The sequence below is a fragment of the Mus caroli genome, chromosome 9 (genome assembly GCF_900094665.2).
Source record: "Mus caroli chromosome 9, CAROLI_EIJ_v1.1, whole genome shotgun sequence".
Classification (NCBI taxonomy): domain Eukaryota; kingdom Metazoa; phylum Chordata; class Mammalia; order Rodentia; family Muridae; genus Mus; species Mus caroli.
Window position 1 is genome coordinate 77,055,769 of NC_034578.1, and position 25,095 is coordinate 77,080,863.

The 25,095-nt window shown below is 37.9% G+C and overlaps 1 protein-coding gene across 3 annotated transcripts in view; it reads left to right on the plus strand.

Annotated features, from left to right (window-relative positions):
- Positions 1–24,307, plus strand: part of Senp6 (SUMO specific peptidase 6) — an 80,795-nt gene extending 56,488 nt beyond the window's left edge. For all 3 annotated transcript variants that reach the window (XM_021172244.2, XM_021172245.2, XM_029481180.1), the window contains 11 exons: positions 58–284; positions 2,475–2,584; positions 2,668–2,784; positions 7,299–7,418; positions 9,637–9,729; positions 13,267–13,691; positions 17,046–17,149; positions 18,827–18,915; positions 19,922–19,990; positions 20,086–20,236; positions 21,444–24,307. In XM_021172244.2, coding sequence (XP_021027903.1) covers positions 58–284; positions 2,475–2,584; positions 2,668–2,784; positions 7,299–7,418; positions 9,637–9,729; positions 13,267–13,691; positions 17,046–17,149; positions 18,827–18,915; positions 19,922–19,990; positions 20,086–20,236; positions 21,444–21,656 — 1,718 coding nt within the window. In that variant the 3' untranslated portion in view covers positions 21,657–24,307. The remainder of the gene's footprint in view (positions 1–57; positions 285–2,474; positions 2,585–2,667; positions 2,785–7,298; positions 7,419–9,636; positions 9,730–13,266; positions 13,692–17,045; positions 17,150–18,826; positions 18,916–19,921; positions 19,991–20,085; positions 20,237–21,443) is intronic.
- Positions 24,308–25,095: the final 788 nt, after the last annotated feature.

Consider the following 25,095-nt stretch of genomic DNA (forward strand, 5'->3'; position numbering starts at 1 on the left):
CTTTAGAACTCTCGACTCAGTCTGTTCAGTCTCACAGCTCTATTTATTTCTTTTCAGGTTTAGAAGAACAGTACATTATTTTAATTTTTCAAACTGGCCTTGATCATCAGGCAGAGGTGGTCTTTGAAAGTATCATTACTGACATTGGTATAAGGAATAACGTTCCCAACTTTTTTGCAAAAATTCTTTTTGATGAAGCCAATAGCAGACTTGTTGCCTGTACAAAAAGCTATGAAGAGAGCATCAAAGGAAACTGCGTGCAGAAAGAGAACAAAGTGAAAACTGTAATTATATTTTAAAATCTTACCATAATTTTAATAGTTGGGTAATTGTGTTTGCTTTTGTAAGGGATCAAAACCCTGTTAGCTGGGGATCAAAACCAGGACTTCCACACTTGTTAGGCAGACACCTTGCCATGAGAGCCATACCTTCAATAACAATGAGTAATTTTAAAATGAAATGTTTAAATATTGTTCATTTTAATTTTAGACTTCAGCAATTCATTTTAAAATTAAAGAAATTTAAATTTTAAAACATGTTTTAGATCTCCTTTAGTTCCCTTTCCCACTCTGCTCTTTTCTTTTTCTCCCATCTCTCTCTTCAGACTGCATTCACTGCTCACTCAGATTGCTGCCCTGAGTCCTAGGGCTGAAGTTTAGGTCCCCTGTGTATAGTCCTATTTGTTTACCATAGCTGACAATATTGGACGTAAAGAACACACTCTGACGTTGTTCAAATCTGCATGCAGATAGACAGAAATGCCTCAAAGTTAGGCCACTCTCAAACTTTGTGGTCCGAGGAGCACTGGACCATTTGCACAGCAATTCAGTTTTGCTAGTTTTGAGATTTACTTAGTTTATTTGAAATAGATCTTTCAACCTGGCTACAATGTGGATGGTTCAAGGCATGATTTGAAAGGTTTGTTTGTTTCAGGGTCTTGTTTATAAACAGATGGCAGACTGGCAGTCCTCCCTGTATATCTGAGGTTCTGGAATTACACATGTGTCCCCCACACTCGGCTAACAACTTTGTTTTGGTTTCTGTCTATTTTTATAGCTTTTTTTATTAGATATTTTCTTTATATACATTTCAAATGCTATCCCGAAAGTTCCCTATACCCTCCCTCCGCCCTGTTCCCCCACCCACTCACTCCCGCTTCTTGGCCCTGGCGTTCCCCTGTACTGGGGCATATAAAGTTTGCAATACCAAGGAGCCTCTCTTCCCAGTGATGGCCGACTAGGCCATCTTCTGCTACATATGCAGCTAGAGACATGAGCTCTGAGGGGGTCTTGGTTAATATATTGTTGTTCCACCTATAGGGTTGCAGACCCCTTCAACTCCTTGGGTGCTTTCTCTAGCTCCTCCATTGGGGGCCCTGTGTTCCATCTTATAGATGACTGTGAGCATCCACTTCTGTATTTGCCAGGCACTGGCATAGCCTCATAAGAGACAGCTATATCAGGGTCCCGTCAGCAAAATCTTGCTGGCATATGCAATAGTGTCTGGGTTTGGTGGCTGATTATGGGATGGATCCCCAGGTGGGGTAGTCTATAGCTATTTTTAAGTTGATTCCTACTCTGTAGCTCTATATAGCTTAGGTCTTACTATAGTCTAGGCCAGCCTAAAGCTTTGTAATCTGCCTACTTCCTACCCCCACTTGAAGGGCTGGGATTAAAGGCAGGCATTAACATGCCTGGCAACTTTTTTTCCTCTTTAGTGCTCTCCCAGGTGATTATTTGGTGTGTCCAGTGAGCCGTATATGTGGCCCCAATGCACAGTCTTGATGATTGAATTAGACCCCATACGTGTAGTGGGAGGCAGGAAAGAGGAAGAGAGGAAACCTTCCTCGTTTACAGAGATTTTACAGAAAGCAAGTGCGTGGACTCAGGTTTTCCTACAGTGTTTATTTAGCTCACTGAACTGTGTGTTGTTAGCACCTGTGCCCCAGCTCCCACGACTGCTTAGCCTTTGCACTAAGTTAGGTTTCCACTGCTATCAGAAAAACTAACAAAAGAGGAGCAACTTTGGGATTTGTTTTATTTTAGCAGTTGTTCAAGTCTTGCCACTATGATTCAATATGAGTAGTAGACTTACAGAAACTAGAAAAGGCATTATAATATGCTGTCTGGAAGCTGCTAGTGAAACTAGCCCCATTCCTAGCTTTTTGTTGGTTTGTGTATTTAAGCACTATTCATACTTTTCTAGATTGTTATTTTCAGGCTTGCTTTGTTTGTTTGCTTTTATTTTTGAGGCAGGATCTTGCTATGTATCCCTGGCTACCCTCAAACTCAACTTTGGAGACCAGGCTATCTGAAGCTTCCAGTGAGCCTGCCCACGCCTCCTGAGTGTGCTTAGGTTAGGTTATATATAGGTCTGCATTTTCCATTGAAATGCTTCTTCTGCCTTGTACTTAACTCTTTTTATTAAAAATATTTCCTAGTTAACTTCACAAACTGGTTATTTTTTTCTGCCAGGTGTCATTTGAATCTAAAATACAACTTAGAAGCAAACAAGAATTGCAGTTTTTTGATGATGACGAAGAAGCTGGGGAGAGCCATACAATCTTCATTGGCCCTGTAGAAAAGTGAGCAAATGCTTTTTATGTTTTCAGTGCTTAAAAATGTCTGTTTCTGTGTTAAGTAATGTTTTCTTTTTCTTCTGTTATAGATTGATAGTATACCCACCACCTCCAGCTAAGGGAGGCATTTCGGTTACTAATGAGGACCTGCACTGTCTAAGTGAAGGAGAGTTTTTAAATGATGTTATTATCGACTTTTATTTGAAGTAAGTTAACTGACTTATTAGCAAACCTGACATTCTGCCATTGTATGTCTTTTTAAATCTTTGCTTTCTAAAATCAGACTTTTAATTAGAAATTTTTGTCACTGCCATATACTGTGACACGTGAGAAGACTAATTTTCTAATCGAGTTTCTTTCTCTAATTTTGTTTCGTCATTTTTAAAAATGAGAATAAGCTCTTCCAGAGGTCCTGAGTTCAATTCCCAGCAACCACATGATGGCTCACAACCATTTTAAATGAAATCCGATCTCTTCTTCTGGTGTGTCTGAAGTTAGCGATAGTGAACTCATACACAAGTAAATCTTTTCCGCGGAGAATAAAGGGTTATGAGAGTTGAATGAGGTGCTACATGTGAGACAGTAAGGAAGTGCCAGTACAGTTTTCATAAACACTAACTTACTATGTGTTTACTGTATGTGTAGTGAAAGGGCACATACATGAAACAAAATAAAACTCAGCCTCCTTATATCCAGGTTGGTGTTTTCTAGTTCCTAGATATTTCAGCATCTCTTAACTCAAAGCATGTTTTGAAACCTGAAAATTTAATTTAATAGCCTAGTAGTGGAATTCACTTCACACTTTGAGGGAAAGGACATTTAACTTCTGCTCCAGGGATCTGATATCCTCTTCTGGCTTCCAGTGCCACCAGCACTCAGATGCACACAAAACATAAAGTATGAGAAATGTATTTCTAATGTTGTTTTGGATAGCATTGTAGCTCAGCTTGGCCTGGATAGGAACACTTAGCAAGCATGTGTGAAATCCCTACAGCTTTTATGCCTAATTTTTCTATAAAATTATTAGAAAAGATTGTTAAAAGTCTCTAGCTTGCTGTTTTTTCTTTCTCTTTCTTATTTATTTATTTATTTATTTAAGATTTATGTGTTTATTTTATGTATATGAGGACTCTGTTTCTGTCTTCAGACACACTAGAAGAAGGCGTCAGATCCCATTACAGATGGTTGTGAGCCGCCATGTGGTTGCTGGGATTTGAACTCAGAACTTCTGGAAGAGCTGTCAGTGCTCTTAACCACTGAGCCATCTCTCCAGCCCCCTAGCTTGCTGTTTTTAAAGCCACCTGTATAAGTTCTATTGGTAGGAAAACGTGCTTTTATTCCCTTGGTGAGCTAACCCTTTATCATTATGTGATGCCCTTCCTTATCCCTGATCTTCCTTTTCCTGAGGCTGCTTTGTTGACAGTGTTGATATTTCTTTTCACTTTCATGGCAGGCACTTCATCCTTTTATTTTTAGCCCTTTAAGTCATATGTAATATTTTGGAGTTACTGCTACTGCTGCTCCTGCTTCTTTGGGACAGAAGAATATCCCGTGCTGGCCTTAGTCTTACTGTGTAGTTGAGGATGACCTTGGGCTTGTGGTCTTCCTGCTGTTTAGGATTGTAGGCATATACTACCATCCTTATCTAGGAGCTGGAAACTTGTTTATATGGTGTTTGGAGAGTAACCCAAGACTTCATACATGCTCAGAAAGCACTCTCTCAACCAACTTACCCTTGCTGTTTCTGTTGTTTGTATTTCATACTGAAACAATCTTAATTTTTTATATATCCTAAAATATTTATAATTTATAATCCTGACTTTATTCAGTACTCATATTTATAGTTAAGCTTCCAATTAAATTTTATATAATAAACCTCTGATTTAAAACATGCAGTTAATAAAAGAAATCTAGGAAAATACATCATACTTTTAAATTTTTATTTGTATCTCATATTTTGAGAAGTGAAATAAAAGGATTGTTTTTCTCATTGTTCTGTGAGAGTTTTTGTTTGTTTTAAGATTTAATTTTATTTTTATTTGTGTGTGTAGGCAGATATGTGCACAGGTACCTACTCCTAGAGCTGGAGTTATGGGGCATGTGAACCACCCAAGTAGTTGGTGGGAACTGAACTGGGGTCCTTTGATGGAAGAGCGGGAAGCACCTTCAATTGCAACCCCTTGTTTTACTTGATAGAGAAAGGATTTGGGGAGATGGTTAAGTGGGTAAGGGTACTTGCTCTGTAAGCAAGAGACCTCAGCTTGAATGTTCAACTCTTCTGCATAAGGCACATCTACCTTCATTGTCTGTGACCTCAGGGTGAGCAGAGACAAATGGACACACCAATCTGGCTGTCCAGCCATCAAGGCCATAAGAGAGTTATAGGGGAAGATTAATGTCTTTTAAAACCACAGATTTGGAGGCTGGAAAGATGGCTTAGCAGTTCAGAGCACGTGCTATTTTTGCAGAAGACCCAGGTTCACTTTCTTTTTTTTTTTTTTTTGATTTTTCGATACAGGGTTTCTTTGTGTAGCCCTGGCTGTCTTGGAACTCACTTTGTAGACCAGACTGGCCGCAAACTCAGAAATCCGCCTGCCTCTGCCTCCCAAGTGCTGGGATTAAAGGCATTCGTCACCACACCCGGCTCCAGGTTCACTTTCTAGCACCCACATGGTGGCTTACAACTGTCTCTGACTCTAGTTCAAGGGGATCCAGCATCCTCTTCTGGTCTCCTGGGACCTCAGGCACACACATAGTACACAAATAGGCAAAATACACACATACATAAAATAAAAATAAATCTTTTAAACATATGAATTTGGCTATATACAAAAAGCATGGAGTTTTCGTTTGGCTTTTAGTTATTTGATGGCAGGGGTTTTGTGGGGGTTCTACTGTGTCAGTTTTGGGCATCACACTCAGGTTGTCAGGCTCCATCCATGCCTTTATTTGCTGAGCCATGTTGATAGCCCAGAGCAGGTGGTTTTGTGCATGCATGCTTGTGGTTTTTCTCGTATTTTGGAGACAGGGAGGACCTTGCTGTGTCTACCAAGCTGGTCTCTTATTCACAGCAATCCTCCTGTTTCCGCTCTTCCAAATGTTGGGATTTTAAGTAGGGACTATCACACCTGGTTTGGCAGCTTTCTTAACCCACAAATACCTTATCCTCACCCCTTTTGAGTTGTACCTTTATTTATTTAATTCAAATTTTTGAGTTTTTAAAAGTTTCACTCTGTAGTGTAGCCTGCCTGGCATTGAACTTGGACTATAGCCTAAACAATCCCAGAAATTTCTATTTTCCTATCTGCTCTCGAGCATGAAAAAAATGTAGTCAAGAATAACAATGCCCAACTAAGTTGAAGTTTTCAAAAGTAGCTTTTGGCCAGCAAGAGCAATATGGATTTTCTTTTAGGTATAGCTCCAATCTTCTAACTAGCTTACTATGTGTTCTGTTAGGAATATTATTGCAGAAATCAATAACTGATTCAAACTGTGTGTTGAGGGGATTATCTTTTATAATGCCTTTTGTAGGGCCCCTGAGCTGCCTCAGTATAAGAATTCTTTCTGGTCGTATCCTTTTTATTGAAGCTCAAGCTTTGGGCCAGAGAGAGAGCTCAGTAGGTGATGGTGCTTGGCGTGCTCCATGCCTGCCTGCTGCCCAGAAGCCACAGTGGGAAGAAAGTACTGACTCAGCAAAGCTGTCTCTACTCATATGTTTCGGCATGCACAATAATATCTTTTTAAAACTTGAGTTTTGAAATTATCAAATGGTATAAAGTACAAGGCCTTTGAGGAGAACAGACGTCTAAGCACTTTGTATTTCGGTGTAAGATTTCACAAGACTTTCATACTATCTTATCAAGGGAATATGGCCAAAAACCTGATTCACCTAACTTCTGTGACAAGTTTGAAACATAAACAATTAAATTTATTAAATTATAATTTCCCTGGCAATATAAGGGATCATGGATGTTTGTTTATATAAGTCTCCAGCACAGTAGCAAGAAAAACAAGAATGTTTTTAAAAAAGATTTATTCACTTTACAACCCAATATCAGCCGTACCTTTCTTCCTGGTACCCCCTCATGCAAGTCTTCTCCCCATTCCACTTCCCCTTTCCTTCTGAGAAGGGGAAGCCCCTCTCACGGTGGATTCTTAAGTCTTTTATTTCATGCGTGTGAGTGTTGGCTGGCATGTTTGTATACCGTGTGCACACTGGAAGCTAGAGTTACAGATGGCTGTGTGCACACGTGACCTGACTGCTGAGCCGTCTCTTCAGCTCTGGGACTAGCTTCTTATTCTGCATAATATTCTTAAAATTCTTCTTCCTTGTCCTGTTTATGGCAGCCATTCCTTCTGAGTATCATATCGTATATATTTTATTTTTCCATTCATTAGTAAATTAGCATTTCTGCTAATTTTTTTTTACAGTTTTGAATAATGCTTCTGTGAATCTTTCTAGAAAATATTTCTGTATACTTATTTTTCTGGGTTAGAGTTTGTTTTTAAAACATATCTTTCAAGTCATAGTTTTAATTCTTAAAAAAAAAAAGACCCCTTTTATTGCCTAAGATATTTTGGGGACTAATAACATCTAGTACATTGAGTAGACTTCATTTCTAAGATAGTGGTTATGGTGGCCAAATAAATGACTATTTGTATATTGAATGAACTGTGATCTAGTATATGGTAATTGTGGGGTTTTTTTTCCTTAAAATAGATACTTGGTGCTTGAAAAACTGAAGAAAGAAGACGCTGACCGAATTCATATATTTAGTTCTTTTTTCTATAAACGCCTTAATCAGAGAGAGAGGAGAAATCCCGAGACCACTAATCTCTCGTGAGTCAGATCCTTAGCAACTCCTTTAGTACTTGATGCCTTAGTACCCGTGAGTAGTAGTTGCCCATCTCACACGAGACGCCAGGACAGTCCTGTCCCGTGGGTGAAATGCTGGAGTATTTGGGTTTGACCTGTATGTGTCCTTTCACACACATTGTTTCTAGCTTGCTTGTAATGTGGTATAAAGATTAGATATCTGTGAAGCTGTGTTCTTCAGTGGGAGATGATAAGGAGAATGGTGTGTCTGAGTCTTACATGGCTAGACTTTTCCTCAAAAATATTTTCTCAATATTTGAGTTAATTGATGCAAAATGAAAGGCTTATGGTGATAATTTAAAACAAAGTCCATTCTTGTTTCTTGACTCTCCCACTGGGAACAGCACGCAGCTGAGGTTCATTTATTCTTTATGGATAAATATACTTTTAGCTGCCCTGAAATAATCTTGCACTCGTTTTAAGGGGATAACTTTAAAAAAAGAAAAAATTCAAGCCGGTGGTGGTGGTGGCGCACGCCTTTAATCCCAGCACTTGGGAGGCAGAGGCAGGTAGATTTCTGAGTTCGAGGCCAGCCTGGTCTACAAAGTGAGTTCCAGGACAGCCAGGGCTACACAGAGAAACCCTGTCTCGGGGGAAAAAAAATTTTTTTTTTTTACTTCTATTGAGCAACATCTTTTATTACTGTTTGTCTCAAAATAATATCATTAATTATATCCTGATAATTTCAGGATACCTAGAATTCCAAGGCTGTAGGCCTAATACCTAGAACAGTGGAGCCCAAATAGGACTCCTTTGTATTTCTTCGATGGTGATGAAACCATCACTGTTGTCCTTTGCTCTAAGCGTTCCCTCAGTGATGCTGAGACAGGAAGCTTGAGCCTGTTTTGTTTTCTCCTGTTCTCTTTATGGACTGGGCGCTGAGCCAGAGCTTTGGTTTGTACTAGGCAGAGTAGTGCTCTCTACACTGAGCTGCATCCCAGCCCTTAATCTGTTTTTTTGTTTGTTTGTTTGTTTTGGTCTTGGTTCCCTGCCCCCTTTGAGACAGGGTTTCTCCGTGTAGTTCTGGCTGTCCTGGAACTTACAGAGATCCTCCCTGCTTCTGCCTCCTGAGTGCTGAAATTAAAAGTGTGTGCCACCACTGCCTGATATTTAAGCTGTACTTTTAATAAGCTCTTAGAATGACTGTTTTCTGACAAGTTAAGGAAATTTCTATTCTGCTATCACATCTGAATTTTTTTTTTTTTTTTTTTTTTTTTTTTTATGGTTTTTCGAGACAGGGTTTCTCTGTGTAGCCTTGGCTGTCCTGGAACTCACTCTGTAGACCAGGCTGGCCTCAAACTCAGAAATCTGCCTGCCTCTGCCTCCCGAGTGCTGGGATTAAAGGCATGCGCCACCATGCCCGGCTTTCACATCTGAATTTTTTACAGCTGGCATTCAGGTTTTAATTGATCAAAAGATTCAAGATTGGCACATTATCTTGTAGCAACACTTGAGTTGGGGTTGTTATGCCAGATAAATTATATTTTCTACTATTTAAGAATTTCCTAATCTTTTATCATAGACTTGAAATAGATTTTGACCACAGTTCATAATTTATGGTGTTTCTCTGCTTATTTTCAAATAGTGCATATTTTACTTGATCCCTTCCTTTCAGCTCTCAGTAAATCTTGCTTTGTTAATCATCTCAGCATAGTTCCTAAATAGCAACACTGAACCAGTTAAATGGTAGAAGCAAAAAGAAATCCAGCCAGGAGAAGCATTGAAGCTCTCTAGAATGCTGTGAAATGAACTAAAGATTCCTCCCTGCAGATCAATGATGAGGCTTCATGCCTTCCCTTCCTGACATCATCTAAGATATTCTGCATTCTGCTCATGTGTCTGGAGTGATGGCACAGTAACGAACACTTAACCGCCCTTGCGGAGGGCTAAGGTTTGGTTCCCAGCTTCAGATGGCAGCAAATGGTAACCTGTAACTCCAGTTCTAGGTACCCAATGCCCTCTTCTGACTCGGGCACCAAGCACATGAGATGTACATACATATAGGCAAAGCACTCATACACCTAAAATAATAATAATACGTGTATGTAGTTTAAAAATACTGTGTTCTTTCTTCAGCCTGTTAAAACATCAGGTGAAACTGTGTGAGGTGTTACAGCTGACTCCTCTAATTATAAGCTATAACTGTGATAACACTTGAAGGTGATTGATCTCTTTCTTACAGGATACAACAAAAACGGCATGGGAGAGTAAAAACGTGGACACGGCATGTAGATATTTTTGAGAAGGATTTTATTTTTGTACCTCTTAATGAAGCGTGAGTAAAATTCTATGTTAATGTGATGATACAGTCTTTTTTTGAATGAAGGGTTTGTTTTAAAACATCTTTCTGAAATTTGTTCTATGTATTAAAAATACTTGTGAAAGTAAACACAGTTTTCTGCTGAGTCGTAAGACAGATTTTTACAGAGTATATTGGATAGCTTATTCTAATTATATTTTATTGGTCAAAGTACAAGAAAGTCATTTTTAAAAATGATGATTGTATGATGCAAGATTGTCTGTGGAGATTACCTTGTTTAGTAGGAATCTTCGGTTTAAAATTCACTCGTATTTAACAGTAAAGGAGAAGGTGGCTGGATTTATGGTTTACTCAATTGAAAGCCATGCTATCTGAAGCAGTCTTGTAAGTGCTTGTAGTGATGCTCTGAAACTTCATTACTGTTCTCCAGTGACTCTTGACAGTGTTGATGCATCATACAGCTTTACCATGTGATTAAGACTTGAGAATTTGTGTTTTTTTCTTTCTTTGCTTTTATTTTAAAGAACACATTTGAAAGAATTTGGTCACTGGTTGTGCTCTTGGAAGAGTTTGAGGTAGAGGTGATCTGTGAGAGTGAAAAGTAGCACTCTTGTTTGGCAAAAGAGTTTTTTGTTTTCTGGCATGCACAGTGACATAGTATTGTACTCTCCTTAGACAAATTAAGAAATGCCTTAACTTTGTTCCTTTTTTCTCTCTTTATGACTGTGTGACTGAAACTGGTATAGTGTAGGGCTGTTTCTGTGCAAACATGTACTCATTATCCTATCCGTTCTTCCTTTTCTTTCTGTAAAGCAAATTCACTTTGTAATGTGAGCAAACCTTTTCTTTCTTTTCTTTTTAAATGTTGTAGTTACACGAGGATCACTTCAACACAATTTGAGGTTAATTTGAACAAGTATATTAAGATCCCCTCTTAAAATAGATTGTTTTGGGGATCTCAGTAGCAGGCTGCTTGGCTAAATTTTGGCAGGCCCTCAGTTCTATCCCAGCATTACTATGTGGTGGTGGTGGGGATTTTAATTAGGAGAGCATCTCTCAAGTCAGAGCATCAGTTATAGCTTCAAAGCACAAGTTACTTGACTGAATTTTTTATGCACAGTATAATAAAATTCATAAACAAGTTTAAATTTATTCTGCATAGAATAATGTTTCTTAGATTTATCACATAAAGTCACACAAGCTTCTTAAAAGAAAGAGGAGAGTTGTTTATAGGGTCAGAATAGGAGAGTGTTAGCGTTGGAATATAATGTAGGGCCACTATGATCATTGTCCATATCCGTAGACATCAATATGACATATACGGGCTGGAGAACTAGCAGAGTTGGGGGCCAGTCCAGAATCCTGCACCTATGAGTTGATGGGAAACAGTCTGTGAATTTCTAGTCTTTTTTTTTTTTTTTTAAGAGGTTAAAGCCACACTACTGGATAGGCCACCATTGATGTGTAATCTGCTTCATTTTAATCATGATGTTAATCTTTGGTTTTTTTGAGATAGTGTCTCCACATGCAGCCTGAATGGCCTGGCTTGCTCTCTATAGACCAAGCTCCTTGAACTCAAAAAGATCTACCTCTGCCTTCTGAGTGCTGGGATTGAAAGCATGCACCACCATACCCAGATCAATAGTATTTCTTTTTGAAGATTTATTTTTTATCTTATGAGTGTTTGCCTGCATTTCTGTGCACCACTGGTGCCCTCGGAGGTCAGAAGAGGGCACCAGATCCCCTAGAACTGGACTTTAAAATGTCTGTAAGATGCCATTGGGTGCTGGGAACTGAACCCTGGGGTCTCAGCCAGAGCAGTAAGTGTTCTTAGTCAGTGAGCCATTTCTCTAACTTCATGATGCTGATTTTCTTTAAGCCCTGTATTTTTGAAGTTAGAAGTGATCCTATGCCTCAGTATTGTTCTTTAAGTTAGTAGAAGAAAGGCATTTTGCCTAGTTTTTAAGTGAAGCAGCAGGAAATATATAATTCTCATAGTGGCATTAATAGAGAGTGGTAGAGCTGTGAGACTACACTCACCATGTTGCTTCATATTTCATAAATACTGTTTTTCAAGATTTCATGTAGTCCATGCTGTCCTCACACTTGATAATATAGCCACAGACAACCTTAAACCTTTGGTCCTGCTTTCTCTCAAGTGTTAATTCATGCCTGTGTATAGCATCAGTTTTTGAAACACACTTTTCTACTTTTTATCCTTTTTAAAACTGATGTGGAACTTAGGACTTCCTGTGTTTAGATATTGAAATAAGGACATTGACATAGTGTTTCTTCTGCTGTGGCCTGACCTAAGACCGTTGTATACTAATAACTAATTCTTAAGAATGGGAAAGAAGTTTTCATCCAGATGGCCTTTTGATTTGCTTGGGGGTGGTTTTTTGTTTGTTTGTTTGTTTGTTGTTTGTTTTTGAGACAGAGCTTCACTCTGTAGCTTTGCCTAGAATGTGCTATGTAGACCAGGCTGGTGTCAAACTCATAGAGATCAGCCTGCCTCTGCTGCCTAGTGCATCGCCCCACCTGGCACCCTTTGACCTTTTTAATACTGAGAACAAAGCCAGTATTTATGATCTTTGTAGTGAATGTTTTCAGAAGAAGAGACAATAATGTTCCTAATACTGCCTTGGAATTCATTTAGTACATACAGAAATAAAAATACAAAATTACCTAATGATGTTATGGGGTTCAGGTTAGGGATATAGCCTAACCTGAGGTAGGGTACTTACCTGATGTGACCAAGGCCTTGGGTTTGATCCCTAGTAGTGAAGAAAAATGTTTTCTAATGAGGGAATATTTTCTGGGCACCTTACTACATGACAAATATTGTACTCACCTAATTAGTCCTCTTTCATCTATAGCCTGTTCATTGCATCTATTGTTAGTAAATAAGTTATTAATGAGCGTTAGGCTACATAACTTTCTTTTTCTAGTGAACTATACTGTTGATAGCTGTAATGCCTGAAATAGCAACATGAACTTCCACTTGATAGTTAGAACTTCTTACTAATACTTAAGATTTCATAACAATAACTAGATTAGATAAGCCGTTTCCATTTAATATCCATTTCAATATAGCATAAGAATAAGGATTAGATATATATATATATATATATATATATATATTTTTTTTTTTTAATAATAAGCCTTTCTTTAACAGTCGGAAGAGACATGATAAAAATTTGGATTCTGTAAATGAAAAAATGCAGAAGATTGCGAGAATAAATTTAATACTTGTATAACAATAATTAATTATATTGTAATATAATAATAATAATAATAGGTACTATGATAACAATTAGGTACATAATGTGGCAACAACCCCACACACAAATACACACACACATACACAATTAGTGGACATTGTAGTATGTTAGCCACTGACAATAAGCAATTGAGAATAGATATAAACAATATAAGAATTTTAAAAGATCAGTATTTGTTCACAAACTTGTGGAAACCATTTCAATTGATAGCTTTTAACAACCATAATGAACTTTCCAATGGTATGTTCAGTAGTGTTGTTTGTTTTTACAGTGCACATTGGTTTTTGGCTGTTGTTTGTTTCCCTGGTTTGGAAAAACCAAAATATGAACCTAATCCTCATTACCATGAAAATGCAGTCATGCAAAAAACTCCAAGTGCAGAGGACAGTTGTGTTTCTTCTGCCAGTGAGATGGGTGCTTGTTCACAGAACTCTGCTGCCAAGCCTGTGATCAAGAAGATGTTAAATAGAAAACTTTGCGTAGCTGTGACTGATTCGAGTGCTGCACAGGAAGAAAGTGAGCCTTGTTACCGGAGAAACGCATACAGTGTGAAGTGTAGTATGAAAAAAAAAAATCATGCTATCAGTGAAAATGAAGAACCAAGTAACGGAGAATCTGCGTGTCAGGACATTTGTGATAGAACCCAAAGTGAGAATGGCCTCCGGGATGAATGCTTCAGTTCTGCACATCATCCAGGTACGTACTGATAATATTTTGAAAGGCTAAAGGAATTGAAAGTAGAACTGTTAAGGTTCTGTATTTTCTCTTACCAGACTTACTGAGGTAGAATTTATACACACACACACACAAATATATGCATATTTTGTTGCATGCACAAGTAGAAAAGGCTGACCATACTAAAAAGTACTGTATTGTACACTTGAAATGGGTGAATGTTACATGAATTTTATCACAGCTATTTAAAAACAAGACTAGGGAATAGCTCAGTGAAGAGAACACAGGCCCTGAATTCAGTCATCAGTACCACAGCATTATAAAGTAGTTTCTTTTTGAACAGTAATCTTACACATCTTAATGCGAGATGAAATAAATGAAGTGAATGGTGACTGTATGCATTGGAGCAGAGCTTAGGGCTTTATGTACTGCGCTATAGAGCTTCCAAGTGCCCCTTGCAAGTTGTTTGGTTGAGCAGACAGTTTGTTTGAGGATAGCCTCAAAACCCTAGTGGAAACTGAAGTACAAAATACTGTTTTATGTGGATTTCATAATTAACATGTCTATCTTTTCTTGTCGTTTAAATACTTGTTTTCCTTTCATATGTGTGCCCCTACATTAAGTATATCTTTATAATTAAAGGCAAAGTCTGTGAAGCTAGTATCATAGATTTTATCAGCTTTTTTGAGGAGCTCAAAGGCTCAAAAGTATGCTAAGGGCGCCTTCTAACCTAATTTTCCCATCTCTGAGAGAATGACAGACTGGTCTTATAAATAATTGTATATGAAAGATTAGGAGCTTATGAAAAATTTGTGCCTTGATTACTACCTGACTAGCTCAGTTCTATTTGGAATATAGTTCACAAGAACTATTTTAAATAGTTCACTTAATTTTAACTCTCAAATCCATGTAGTGTTCATTAGTGTTCACTAATAATGTCATATAACCTGCCACAGTAAATAAGTGGGTTTTTCAGCTGGACATGATGTAAAATAATTGACCAGATTGGGGATATGAAGCGCATGTGCACTTAAGATTTACAGTCACACTCAGAGAGACAGTGGGCTGCTGAGATGGCTCATTGGTTAAAAAGTGCCTGCCATTAAGGCTGCTAACTTGAATCCAGTCCCTAGAACCCAGATATTGGAAGGAAAGAACTGACTCCTGAAAATTATGCTTTGATCCACATACATAGTATGTGTATATACATACACAGTATGTGTATATACATACACACAGAGTAAATATATAAATGTTTGCTTCTTAATGGATACTTTTGTTTTTATTTGTTTTAAAATTATTTTTAATTATGTATGGTGTTTCTGGGTATGCGCATGCCAGTGAAAGTGCCCCGGCCCTCTAATGGACCGTCCTTATATGAGTGCTGGGAGCTGAACTGGGGCTCTTGTGAAGAGCGGTGGTATGCCCTTAACCACTGAGCTCTCCAGTCCCACTCCCCACACCCTCTTTCTATTTATTATTTTTTTGAGGCAGGGCCTTGCTGGGCACCCCTGGCCAACCTAGAACTCTCTGCTCAGACCAGTCTGGCCTCAAATTCACAGAGATCCTCCTGCCTCTGCCTCCTCAGTGCTGGGATTAAAGGTGTGCACCATTATACCCAACTAAAAAAAAAAGATACTTTTTAAAATTACTTTCTCCCATCCAAATTCTAATCAAGCTCAAGCCTACTTAACTTCTAAGTTCCAGCGAAAATTGGACACATGCAGAGTGGTATGACCATAAACTATAGTACATTTTAGATAGATTTTGAAATACTTTCATAGGTGCAAGGTAAATATTGTGTACCAATGCTTTCTATAGATATAAATGATTTGCTTCTAAACATAATATGATTGTATTGACTACTTTTTAATTGCCTTGGGATTTATACAGATGCTTTAGATTTAAACAAATATACAACACTTATTTATTTCTGAGACATAAATTGAAGAGGTTTTTGTGTGTATATAACAAGAGGGTTTACTGTTATTATGTATAGTTATTTATTGTAAGTAGTGTCTAATTACAGCATTTTGATTTATATACCTTCTCAAGAATACATTTTGTTTTGCTTCTCCCTCAAGATACCTTATTCATATTAATATTTTTAACACTTTGTAACTTTGTAACCTAGATTAAAGTAAACTTTTCTATCTAATACACCTAAAAGTAATTCTTTATGAATTTTTGAAATGTTGTACACTGTTTTAAACAATATTTGGTATATTGTTGTATTTAATATATTCAGTGTTGTATTGAAGTCTCTGAATGAAGTTTCAGAATGAACTTTTTATTTATTTATTTTATGTATGTGAGTGCACTGTAGTGTACAGATGGCTGTGAGCCTTTATGTGGTTGTTGGGAATTGAGTTTAGAGCCTCTGCTCACTCTGGTCAACCCTGCTTGCTCAGTCCCTGCTCACTCTAGCCCAAAGATTTATTTATTATTATAAATAAGTACACTGTAGCTGTCTTCAGACACTCCAGAAAGAAGCGTCATATCTCATTATGGGTGGTTGTGAGCCACCATGTGGTTGCTGGGATTTGAACTCAGAACCATCAGAAGAGCAGTCAGTGCTCTTAGCCGCGGAGCCATCTCATCGGTCCCAACTTTTTTTTTTTAAGACAGGGTTTCTCCAAGAAGCCTTGACTGTGCTGGAATTCTCTCTTTAGACCAGACTACCCTTGAAATCCTAGAGCCTCTTGTCTCCAGAGTGCTAGGATTAAAGGCACCCTTGGCTTAGAATGAACTTTTAAGAATGTCCATTTCAGTTTTATCCTAGGAATCGTTTTCTTTGGTGGTATTGACACCTACAGTTGTTTTGTGTAGTTTTATTCTGCTGAACATAGTAATATAAAACAAACTTACTCAACCCTTAAACAGTGGGAGTCTTTCTTGTTTATCACGTGACTGCCATATCAGGTTTCCTTTTTCCAATTTGTACAGAAGTAAGTCTATCTGTACTGTTCTTAGTCACCCTGCATTCTTTTCATGGTTTCATAATTTTAGTCTTTATAGTTTTATCTGTGTTCATTTTTCTATGGTTTATAACTTTTGGGAATTTATTGTTTTTTAGACTCTTATACCTTTCTATTTACTATCTAGCACCTACTACAAACATTTGACACACATCCTTATGCACACATACAGGTTTACACACATATTTATATAACTGTTTTTTCCCATAATTTTGGGGCCTGAGTAGTAGAACAGTTCAGTAGTTGACATCAATCCATGTTTTTACTTAGAATAACTCACTTTATACTTGTGTTACATGCTACAGCAGATTTTTTTATTACTAGAATTCATTTGAATATTCTGTCCTACGGGTCATAGGCATGGGAATTTTCTCATACAGTGTTTTCTGTTGTGCAGATGCCTTAAGCAAAATCAGACTAAACTATGGCGATCAGTCAGCAGATGGTGGAAAGCTGCTAGAAGATGAGCTCATTGACTTCTCAGAAGATCAGGATGACCCGGTAAATCAGATGTGTTGTAGGAATTCTTCCTGTTACAGAACCTGAGAACCAGCAATGGAGGCAGTGCTGATTCTGGATTTGGGCTCTATTTCAAAACAAAACCAGTTTTCCAGTTAGAAGTTCCCAGGATACAGTTGTTAGTGTTGGTGTTGAAACGCTGATGTAGACATTGAGTTCTAACAGTACCTGAGGAAGGTTTAATACCGACTTCATTGCTTGCAGTGGGGAATGTGTAGCTCAGAGGTAGAGGGCTTCATTACTTGGCCCTTAGTTCAATGCTCAGCTTTGAGTAAAAGAAAAATTTAATAATGTTTTCTTTCAAAATATTTATGGGCTGTTTTTGACCTTTGGTCTAACATCATCTGAGATGCTGTTAAGCATGTTAAAGTGGTAAAATTTTCAATTATGTAGTATACATAATTGTAGTGTACGTAAGAATGGTAAAATTATATTTTTTTCCACTTTTTCAGTACCTTTTTTCTTACTTACCCAGTGATTATTTTCTTGATTTCCAATTTAATGTACATATATTATAAAAACCAATAATATTTAATTAACATTACCATAGGTTATTATGGTTTTTTGGATTTTATTTGCCCTGATAAATATCATAAACACTTAAATATAAATTATAGTTTTGAAGATAATTTATTTATGAGAAAAGTTTATGAGAAACTTAAATTTTTTTCACTTTTCTTTCTAGAAAGTGTTTTATTTGTTATGTATTTTGTGTACGGGGCAGACTGCATTCCACAGTGTGCTTGTGGGAGTCAGCACAACTGCGGGAGGCCTTTCTTTTCACCATGTGCATCCTCGAGAACAAATTCCCATTTCTGATTTTATTATTTAGACAGAATTTCGGTTGTTCACATAGAACTGAAGATGCTTCATACTTTATGCTGCACAGTGTATTTTGTGTGTTATCCCATAGTTGATAGTGTAAAACTGTAAGACACTCAGATGAACTGCTCTACATAACTACAACAATAACCACAGGAGACTAAGAACTCAGTATGAGCCATGACTGTAAGCCATGGGGCCTCAATAACTCTATCTGAAGATGTAGGCTGAGGTCTGTTTAAAGTTTTGAAGTTTTTTAAGAAGGTTTTTTACATTTAAACTATTTATAGAGACTTTACCTGTTAGCAACATAATACCAATATCAGAATTTTGAAACAAATTTGTGAGCACTGATGTTCACTTTAGATGGGGATGTTCATTTGGTGGAAAAGAAAATAGCATTTTCCAGCTATGTGTTATAAGCCAAGGGATAATCCAAAACTTACTTTTATAAGATTAAGTGGAAAGGAAAAATTACAACAGAAATCCATTTTCACCATATGTAAACACCTGAAAGTTTATCTCAACAACAAAAAGGCCTTTAGATGCCAGGCTGCTGAGATGGCTTAGTGGGCAAAGCATGTGCTGCCCATGCTGACAACCTAAGTTGTATCCAGAACCCACAAAGTTGTTCCTGACCTCCACATGCACACTTAGAGTAACAATAAATAAATGGAGTGGAGTAACAGGCTGAGCTGTCAAGGTCCCCTCCTTGTAAAAGTGTTGCCACTTTGTTGGAAGGAGTTTGTCACCTGCAATGATGTTTTCTTAGATTATTGGTTCTTTTGATAGTAGATGCTTAATAATTAACCACTTGTGTGTATCAATCTTTTATAGGATGATAGCAGTGATGACGGACTCCTTGCTGATGAAAACTACAGTTCAGAAATAGGACAGTGGCATTTAAAGCCTACTGTCTGTAAACAGTAAGCACTGACTGCACCCTGGAACCCTATGATTCTTTTTTTTTTTTTTTTTTTTTTTAAGAGTCGTAGAATAAAGTGCAACAGAACAATTCTTGCTTAAATACTCACAGGTGCTCTCAGGGTCAGGGAAAAGTGGGTATGCCATCTAGAGATCCAGCAGGGAGGCCATTTCTGTTTTCCACTTCACAGTTTTCCCAATGTGCTCCCACAGATGCATACACACCTTCATAATGAACCATTATAACTTTGTATATTGTGTTTTTGAGGAGAGAGAACCCTGTATATCAGAACAGTAATGTGAAATTGGCAGTTATGCTGTTTCATAGCTACTTTAAGGGGCAGAGGGTGACCAAAGGCACTCTTACCCTGCAGACTCTGTGTCCTACTCATTCAGAGCCCTCATAGTCAGATTTGACAGAATTCTAAGAGAGGACTTTCAGATTTGTACCCTGCCGTGCTTCATGACCTAGAGACTTCCTTATTTATTTGCATTTACAACATTCTTCTTCAGAATTAAAATTCTAAACATTAGCTCTGAGTTTCATATAATGTTTTAAAATAAAATCTTGGCTAAAAACTAATATTATGTCATAAACTAATTCTTGTGGTTACCCGTTTGATTTTCTGTAATAAGCTGTAATGAGGCTATTGGAGGCCAGTGAGATAGGCAGCAGGTAAGGACATTTACTGTCAAGCCTGATGACCTGAGTCTAATGATCCCCAGAACCCATGTAGTGGAAGGCGAGAATCAGCCCCTACAGGTTGTCCCTCCATGTGCATGCCATGGCACATACTGCATACATTTTTATTTTGCTCGAGTTTCATTACTATTCTGTAACAGTGTTTAATGTTACCAGAGATATCTACATTTCTTACGCCTGTAAGGTTTGCTTTCCCAACTTGAGTACTGAAACGAAAAATTTAATCTTATCAAAACACTATTTTTAATTTTCTTATGCACATGTAACATAATTCACATTTAACTTCTGTTATTTTTGTCCTGTAGACCTTGTATCCTCCTTATGGACTCACTCAGAGGCCCTTCTCGGTCAAATGTTGTCAAAATTCTAAGAGAGTAAGTTCAAAATTACACCCTACCTGTTTGATGTCCTTACTGTAGCTGGAATGTGTACTTATGGGTGTGTATACTCTTGGTACTGTTTGTTGTAGGTATTTAGAAGTGGAATGGGAGGTGAAAAAAGGAAGCAAAAGAAGTTTTTCCAAAGATGTTATGAAAGGGTCCAACCCAAAAGTCCCACAACAGAACAACTTCAGTGACTGTGGCGTATATGTGCTGCAGTATGTAGAGAGCTTTTTTGAGGTGAGTTTCATTTAATCATATTTGGTGAAATATGAAATATGCATTTGATTTTTCATGTGATTAAAAACAAGAAAATAATTCATAAAAATGTAAGGAACAAAAATTCCCAAGTTAGAGATCTTTTAAGATATAAAACTACTATAATTATTGCCAACCAGATCCCAGGCTTGTTGATCATCTCTGACCAACCTGTCCTGGTGTACCTCACCTGTGCTTCATGCTGCTTCATCGTCTATACACACACACACTCTCGCTTCTGAAGTCTTAAAAGCTGATATCACCCCTACTTTTACACTGAATTCTCTCTTGACCTACAGCCCTTTCCCACTCTTTCTTTGTCACTCTCTTCCCGAGCCTAGCTCTATACATACATCTTTCTCTTAGGTACTCTTTACATCCTCTTGACTCCTTAATCACTGTTCACTGAATGAACCGCCAAGTCTCTTTTAGCACCTAAAGTCATGTGTGTACATTCCTGTATTCCTGCCGCCACTTTCAAGTCCAGTACTAGTGTCATTCTGAAATGCAATACCAGAGACTCTCATGCCATCTGCTTTTCATATCGGGTTACTCTCATCAGGGTTATATTTAGTGGCTCCCTATTGCTGTTGAGCCAACGACGGAACCCTCCTGGTGGCCCATACATAGCCGAGCATCAGCCAGTTTGAAGTCACTCCATTCCTTATTGTGCCATGTCTCCCTGATGCTTCTGTCATCAGGGAGATGGCTGACTAACGTCTATACACCCTCCAGGTTTGCCGTAAACGTCAGACCCGTGGGGTTTCTTCTCATTACACATCACACTTTCCTGTTAGAATGTTTGCCAAGATCAGCTTTCTTTTTATATAGTATGGTGCTCTCATTCTTTTCTTCAGCAGGGCCTAAAAGTAAATACTTGTGTTTCCGGCTGTGGAGATTCTTATAGTTCTTAGTTCTACTGCTCTACAAACCATTTGTGAATTTGTTTGCTTCTGCTAAAATGAACTTTAATGCAAAAACGGGGTATGGGCAGAACTCTTCCTAATAACTGTAGTTTGGCAGCCTGTAATCTAGGGCAGCGCTCTTTATCTCCAGTGCCTAACTCAGTACCCTGCTCGTGGTGTGTAACAAGTGAATAGATAATGATATTTAATTTTTGACTGTTGTAGCTGAAATGAAAATGTTCCCATTACAATTTTCTAATAACCATATAATCTTTTATTTTCAGAATCCAGTACTAAATTTTGAGCTCCCTATGAATTTGGTGAACTGGTTTCCTCCCCCCAGAATGAAAACAAAAAGAGAAGAAATCCGAAACATAATTTTGAAGCTGCAGGAATCGCAGAGTAAAGACAAGAAGCTGCTGAAGGACTCCTTAGCAGAGACGTCCTTAGGGGAAGGAGCAGAGCAGTACGCCAGCGCCAGCGGTGGCTCAGAGTGACGAGGAGGCTGGGCCTGGAAGGCTCCCCCTTCCCAGTGACAGACACAGCATTTACTCTCGGGAGAGACTGTAAAGAGCTAAAGTGCTCACTACTCAGAGACTCGGGTGATAAAGCCTGTAAAAATGTCATAAGTGAGTTCCAAAGGAGTGTGTATTAAGTAAAAGTCTGTAAATATGTTAATGAGGCCAACTTTTCCAACATTTATAATTATTTTTTTCACTTTTAGGAAGCCTTTGTTATGTATTTTCTGTTAATAGTACTAAAACTGCAACTTCTAAACACAAATAAATAAAATATTTATAGGAGGAAATGATTAATTTGATATTCTTTAGTGAACTTGCATAATTCCTCAGTGTGATTTTATTTCATGGGAATAGAAGTATCTTTTGATTTTTTTTTTAACCTTTGTTCTAAAATACTCCAAAATGTGAAAATATAATTGTCAAAGACATTTTAAACTACAAATGCATCTTTAGATGCTTGCATAGCAAGAAAAATTAATCTTTTCAGTTCATGCTCTTTCATCTGTTCAAAGAACCCCCAAAGTATAACAACTATTCATAATTTTACACAAATAGTTAAACACCATTAAGGGTAATCAAAGACAATGCGCCTTGACTTGTGCTAGGGAGGCGACCCGGCTCCGGCATACCCTCAGCAACTCAGGTGAAGGCTGTCCTGGCAACGGCAGCTTGAATCTCAAATATCCAGCAGGACCTTTGCAGTTCATCTTGCAGTGTGCTGCAGCCTGGATGACAGAACTAGTTAAGGAGCAGTTTTCATCTGTGAACACGGGCTTTCTTTCACATAAGAATTTATTTTCTGTATCTTCTGCTCTTTTTCACTATTTTGTTCTCATTGTTTTGATAAAGTACCAGGATTTTTGCTTGAGTTTTTTCTGAGTAAATTGTTTTAAACTGCGAAGTGTTCTCTTTAATTGCATAGTGCAGCAGAAGCTCTCATTTTCAGTTTTCCTATTTCAGTTGAGAAGCTGTGGGGCTGGGCCTGTAGTTGGGTGATAGAGTGCAGGCCCACGGAGCAAATAAAATGCAACAGTGTGAAGCATCTGATGCTACAATTGTAATTCATGTAGAGTTCTCACTTGTGTGTGTAGAAACTATTACTTTCTCAAATGGTATATATTTCGGGTTAAGTGTAAGACTTAAAATATGTATTTTAAGCCATTTTTGTTAGTGAAGTTTTAAATGCCCATACAACAACAACAAGTTGAGAAAAAAAGGCCATTTTGTCAGCAGATACTTTATTTTGAATGTGGCCCTGTTTGGCACTGTGAGCCACAATTTAGACTGCTAATGGGTTTTAGTAAAGTATTAGGGAAGGGTTTAAGTGAGTGAGAATGTTAACAAAAGCTTGACTCTAGTGACAACTGAATTTAATATAAGGAAAAGTCACTTAGGGCTAGCAATCGTGTGTTTTCTCTTTTTACTTTGACCTATATTTCTTACTTCTGATTATTTCTTTTTAATGAGACTTTTTAGCTGCTAGGCCATATAATTAGCTAAGATATGTTTTCTAATTTAATTTAGTTAGATTCTAATTAAATTTGATTAGAAAAGTTTTCTAATTTTATTTCTAACTGAAAATGCCTACATGCTTTTATTCTCTACTGAAGTTAAGACCAAGAAAAGGGAATTTTTAAAAAACTTAATAGAATAAATAAGATTGGTAAACTTTATCTTTAAAATGGACTTTATTTTGCCAAAATTTTAGGAAACTGGAAAAGCTACTGTAAGGACAAGGTATGCTAGCACACAGCAGTTCATACCAGCTGCTTAGGGGGCTGAGGTGCTTGCCCACTTGAGCCTGGCAGTTAAAGGTCAGTCCGAAATATGGTGAGACACTGTCTCAGACAAAAACAAAGTATTTTCAAATGCTGGTGGTGTTTCTGTTTGGTTCTTGGTAGCTATATTTTATAGTGTTAGATAACTTTTGATAAGGTAAAATTATAAATTGTTCCCTGGGCTAATTCTGGTCAATATTTTTTTTTATTTCAATATGAAAAATAAAGACTGCTGTGTGTCAACTTTCTAGAGGTAGAACACTTAGCTCTTTGGTTTCTGTTCTACCCCTGTAAAGCCTTTTCCTTCTGCTGGTTATGCTAATGCCCTTGCAACATGCACATTAGAATCTTTGGAACTTTGACGACACACTGCAGAACTAGACCAGCTCTTTAGAGAGGTGCATTTGCTTGATACTTGTGTCCTCTGGTTCTTTTATAAATAGTTTAAAGCGAAGATCTCCTGTTAAAATGTGTGATTAGTACAAGCTGTGAGACAGAACTTTGCAGTCAGAAGCCTGTCACTTGACACCACAGCTGCATGAGGCTATCTAGTGACTTCGCTAATTAGATAGAGCTGCTGTATTGGTTTTCTCATTGGATAGAATAACAGTTAATCATTTTTAGAAGAGTTTTAGATTACTTGACATAAAATTTGTATGTACCTGAGCTCCTGGTAGGTTAGGAGCAAAGGAACTGTTAACCAGCCTCATCCCTTTGGTGTCACTGACTTCAGACAGCTGAGAACTGGACTGGGTCAGCTCCGCTTAAACCTGAAACAGTTAGCTTTCCTTTGCATGCTGCTTGTGCTTAATGGAGTCAATTAAATGCAGAAGGTTTTATTTGAAAGCATAAAATGATTTGCGTTGTGTTTTGTTGCTAAAATGAATTCAGTATTTTTCTCCAAGAAACCTATTTGTAGTCCCTGAAGACTGTGAAGATAGAAAGTAAATAGAACACCAGTTCTCTCAAAATTACTCTTAAGACTCAGTTGGCTGAGTCTGTTTTAGTTAGGAGTTGGTGGACTGATCTATAAGAAAGAACTAGCCTTGTAAGTGATGAGGCCGAGTGGCATCTGTCTAGAGCAAAAAGACATTGGAAGTGAGGACAGGAGGTAGGAGGACACTTACCATGACTGGAGCCTGGCAGTTCGTGTCCAGGGTCAGGTGTGCAGAGCAGCTCCAAGTGCCTTAGACAGAGCGCTCCACTGCGCTTCTCAAAGGCTGTCATGTGGTGATTAATATACAGAATTATTAAGTAAAAGCTCACACCACCATAAACTGTTGGGCCATATCTTCTGTTCCCAGATCCACTAGCGTGAACAACTTAAGATGTTTCAAGAACTAACCTTTAAAAGAAGACGATTTTGAAAAGCCGGGCGTGGTGGCGCACGCCTTTAATCCCAGCACTCGGGAGGCAGAGGCAGGAGGATTTCTGAGTTCGAGGGCAGCCTGGTCTACAAAGTGAGTTCCAGGACAGCCAGGGCTACAAAGAGAAACCCTGTCTCGAAAAACCAAAAAAAAAGAAAAAAAAAAAAAAAGAAGACGATTTTGAAACTGGTTTGAGCGTTTAAAACACAATTTTCTCAACAGTCATTTACAATTTTGAAAGTAACATGCATTGGTGACATGACATTTTAT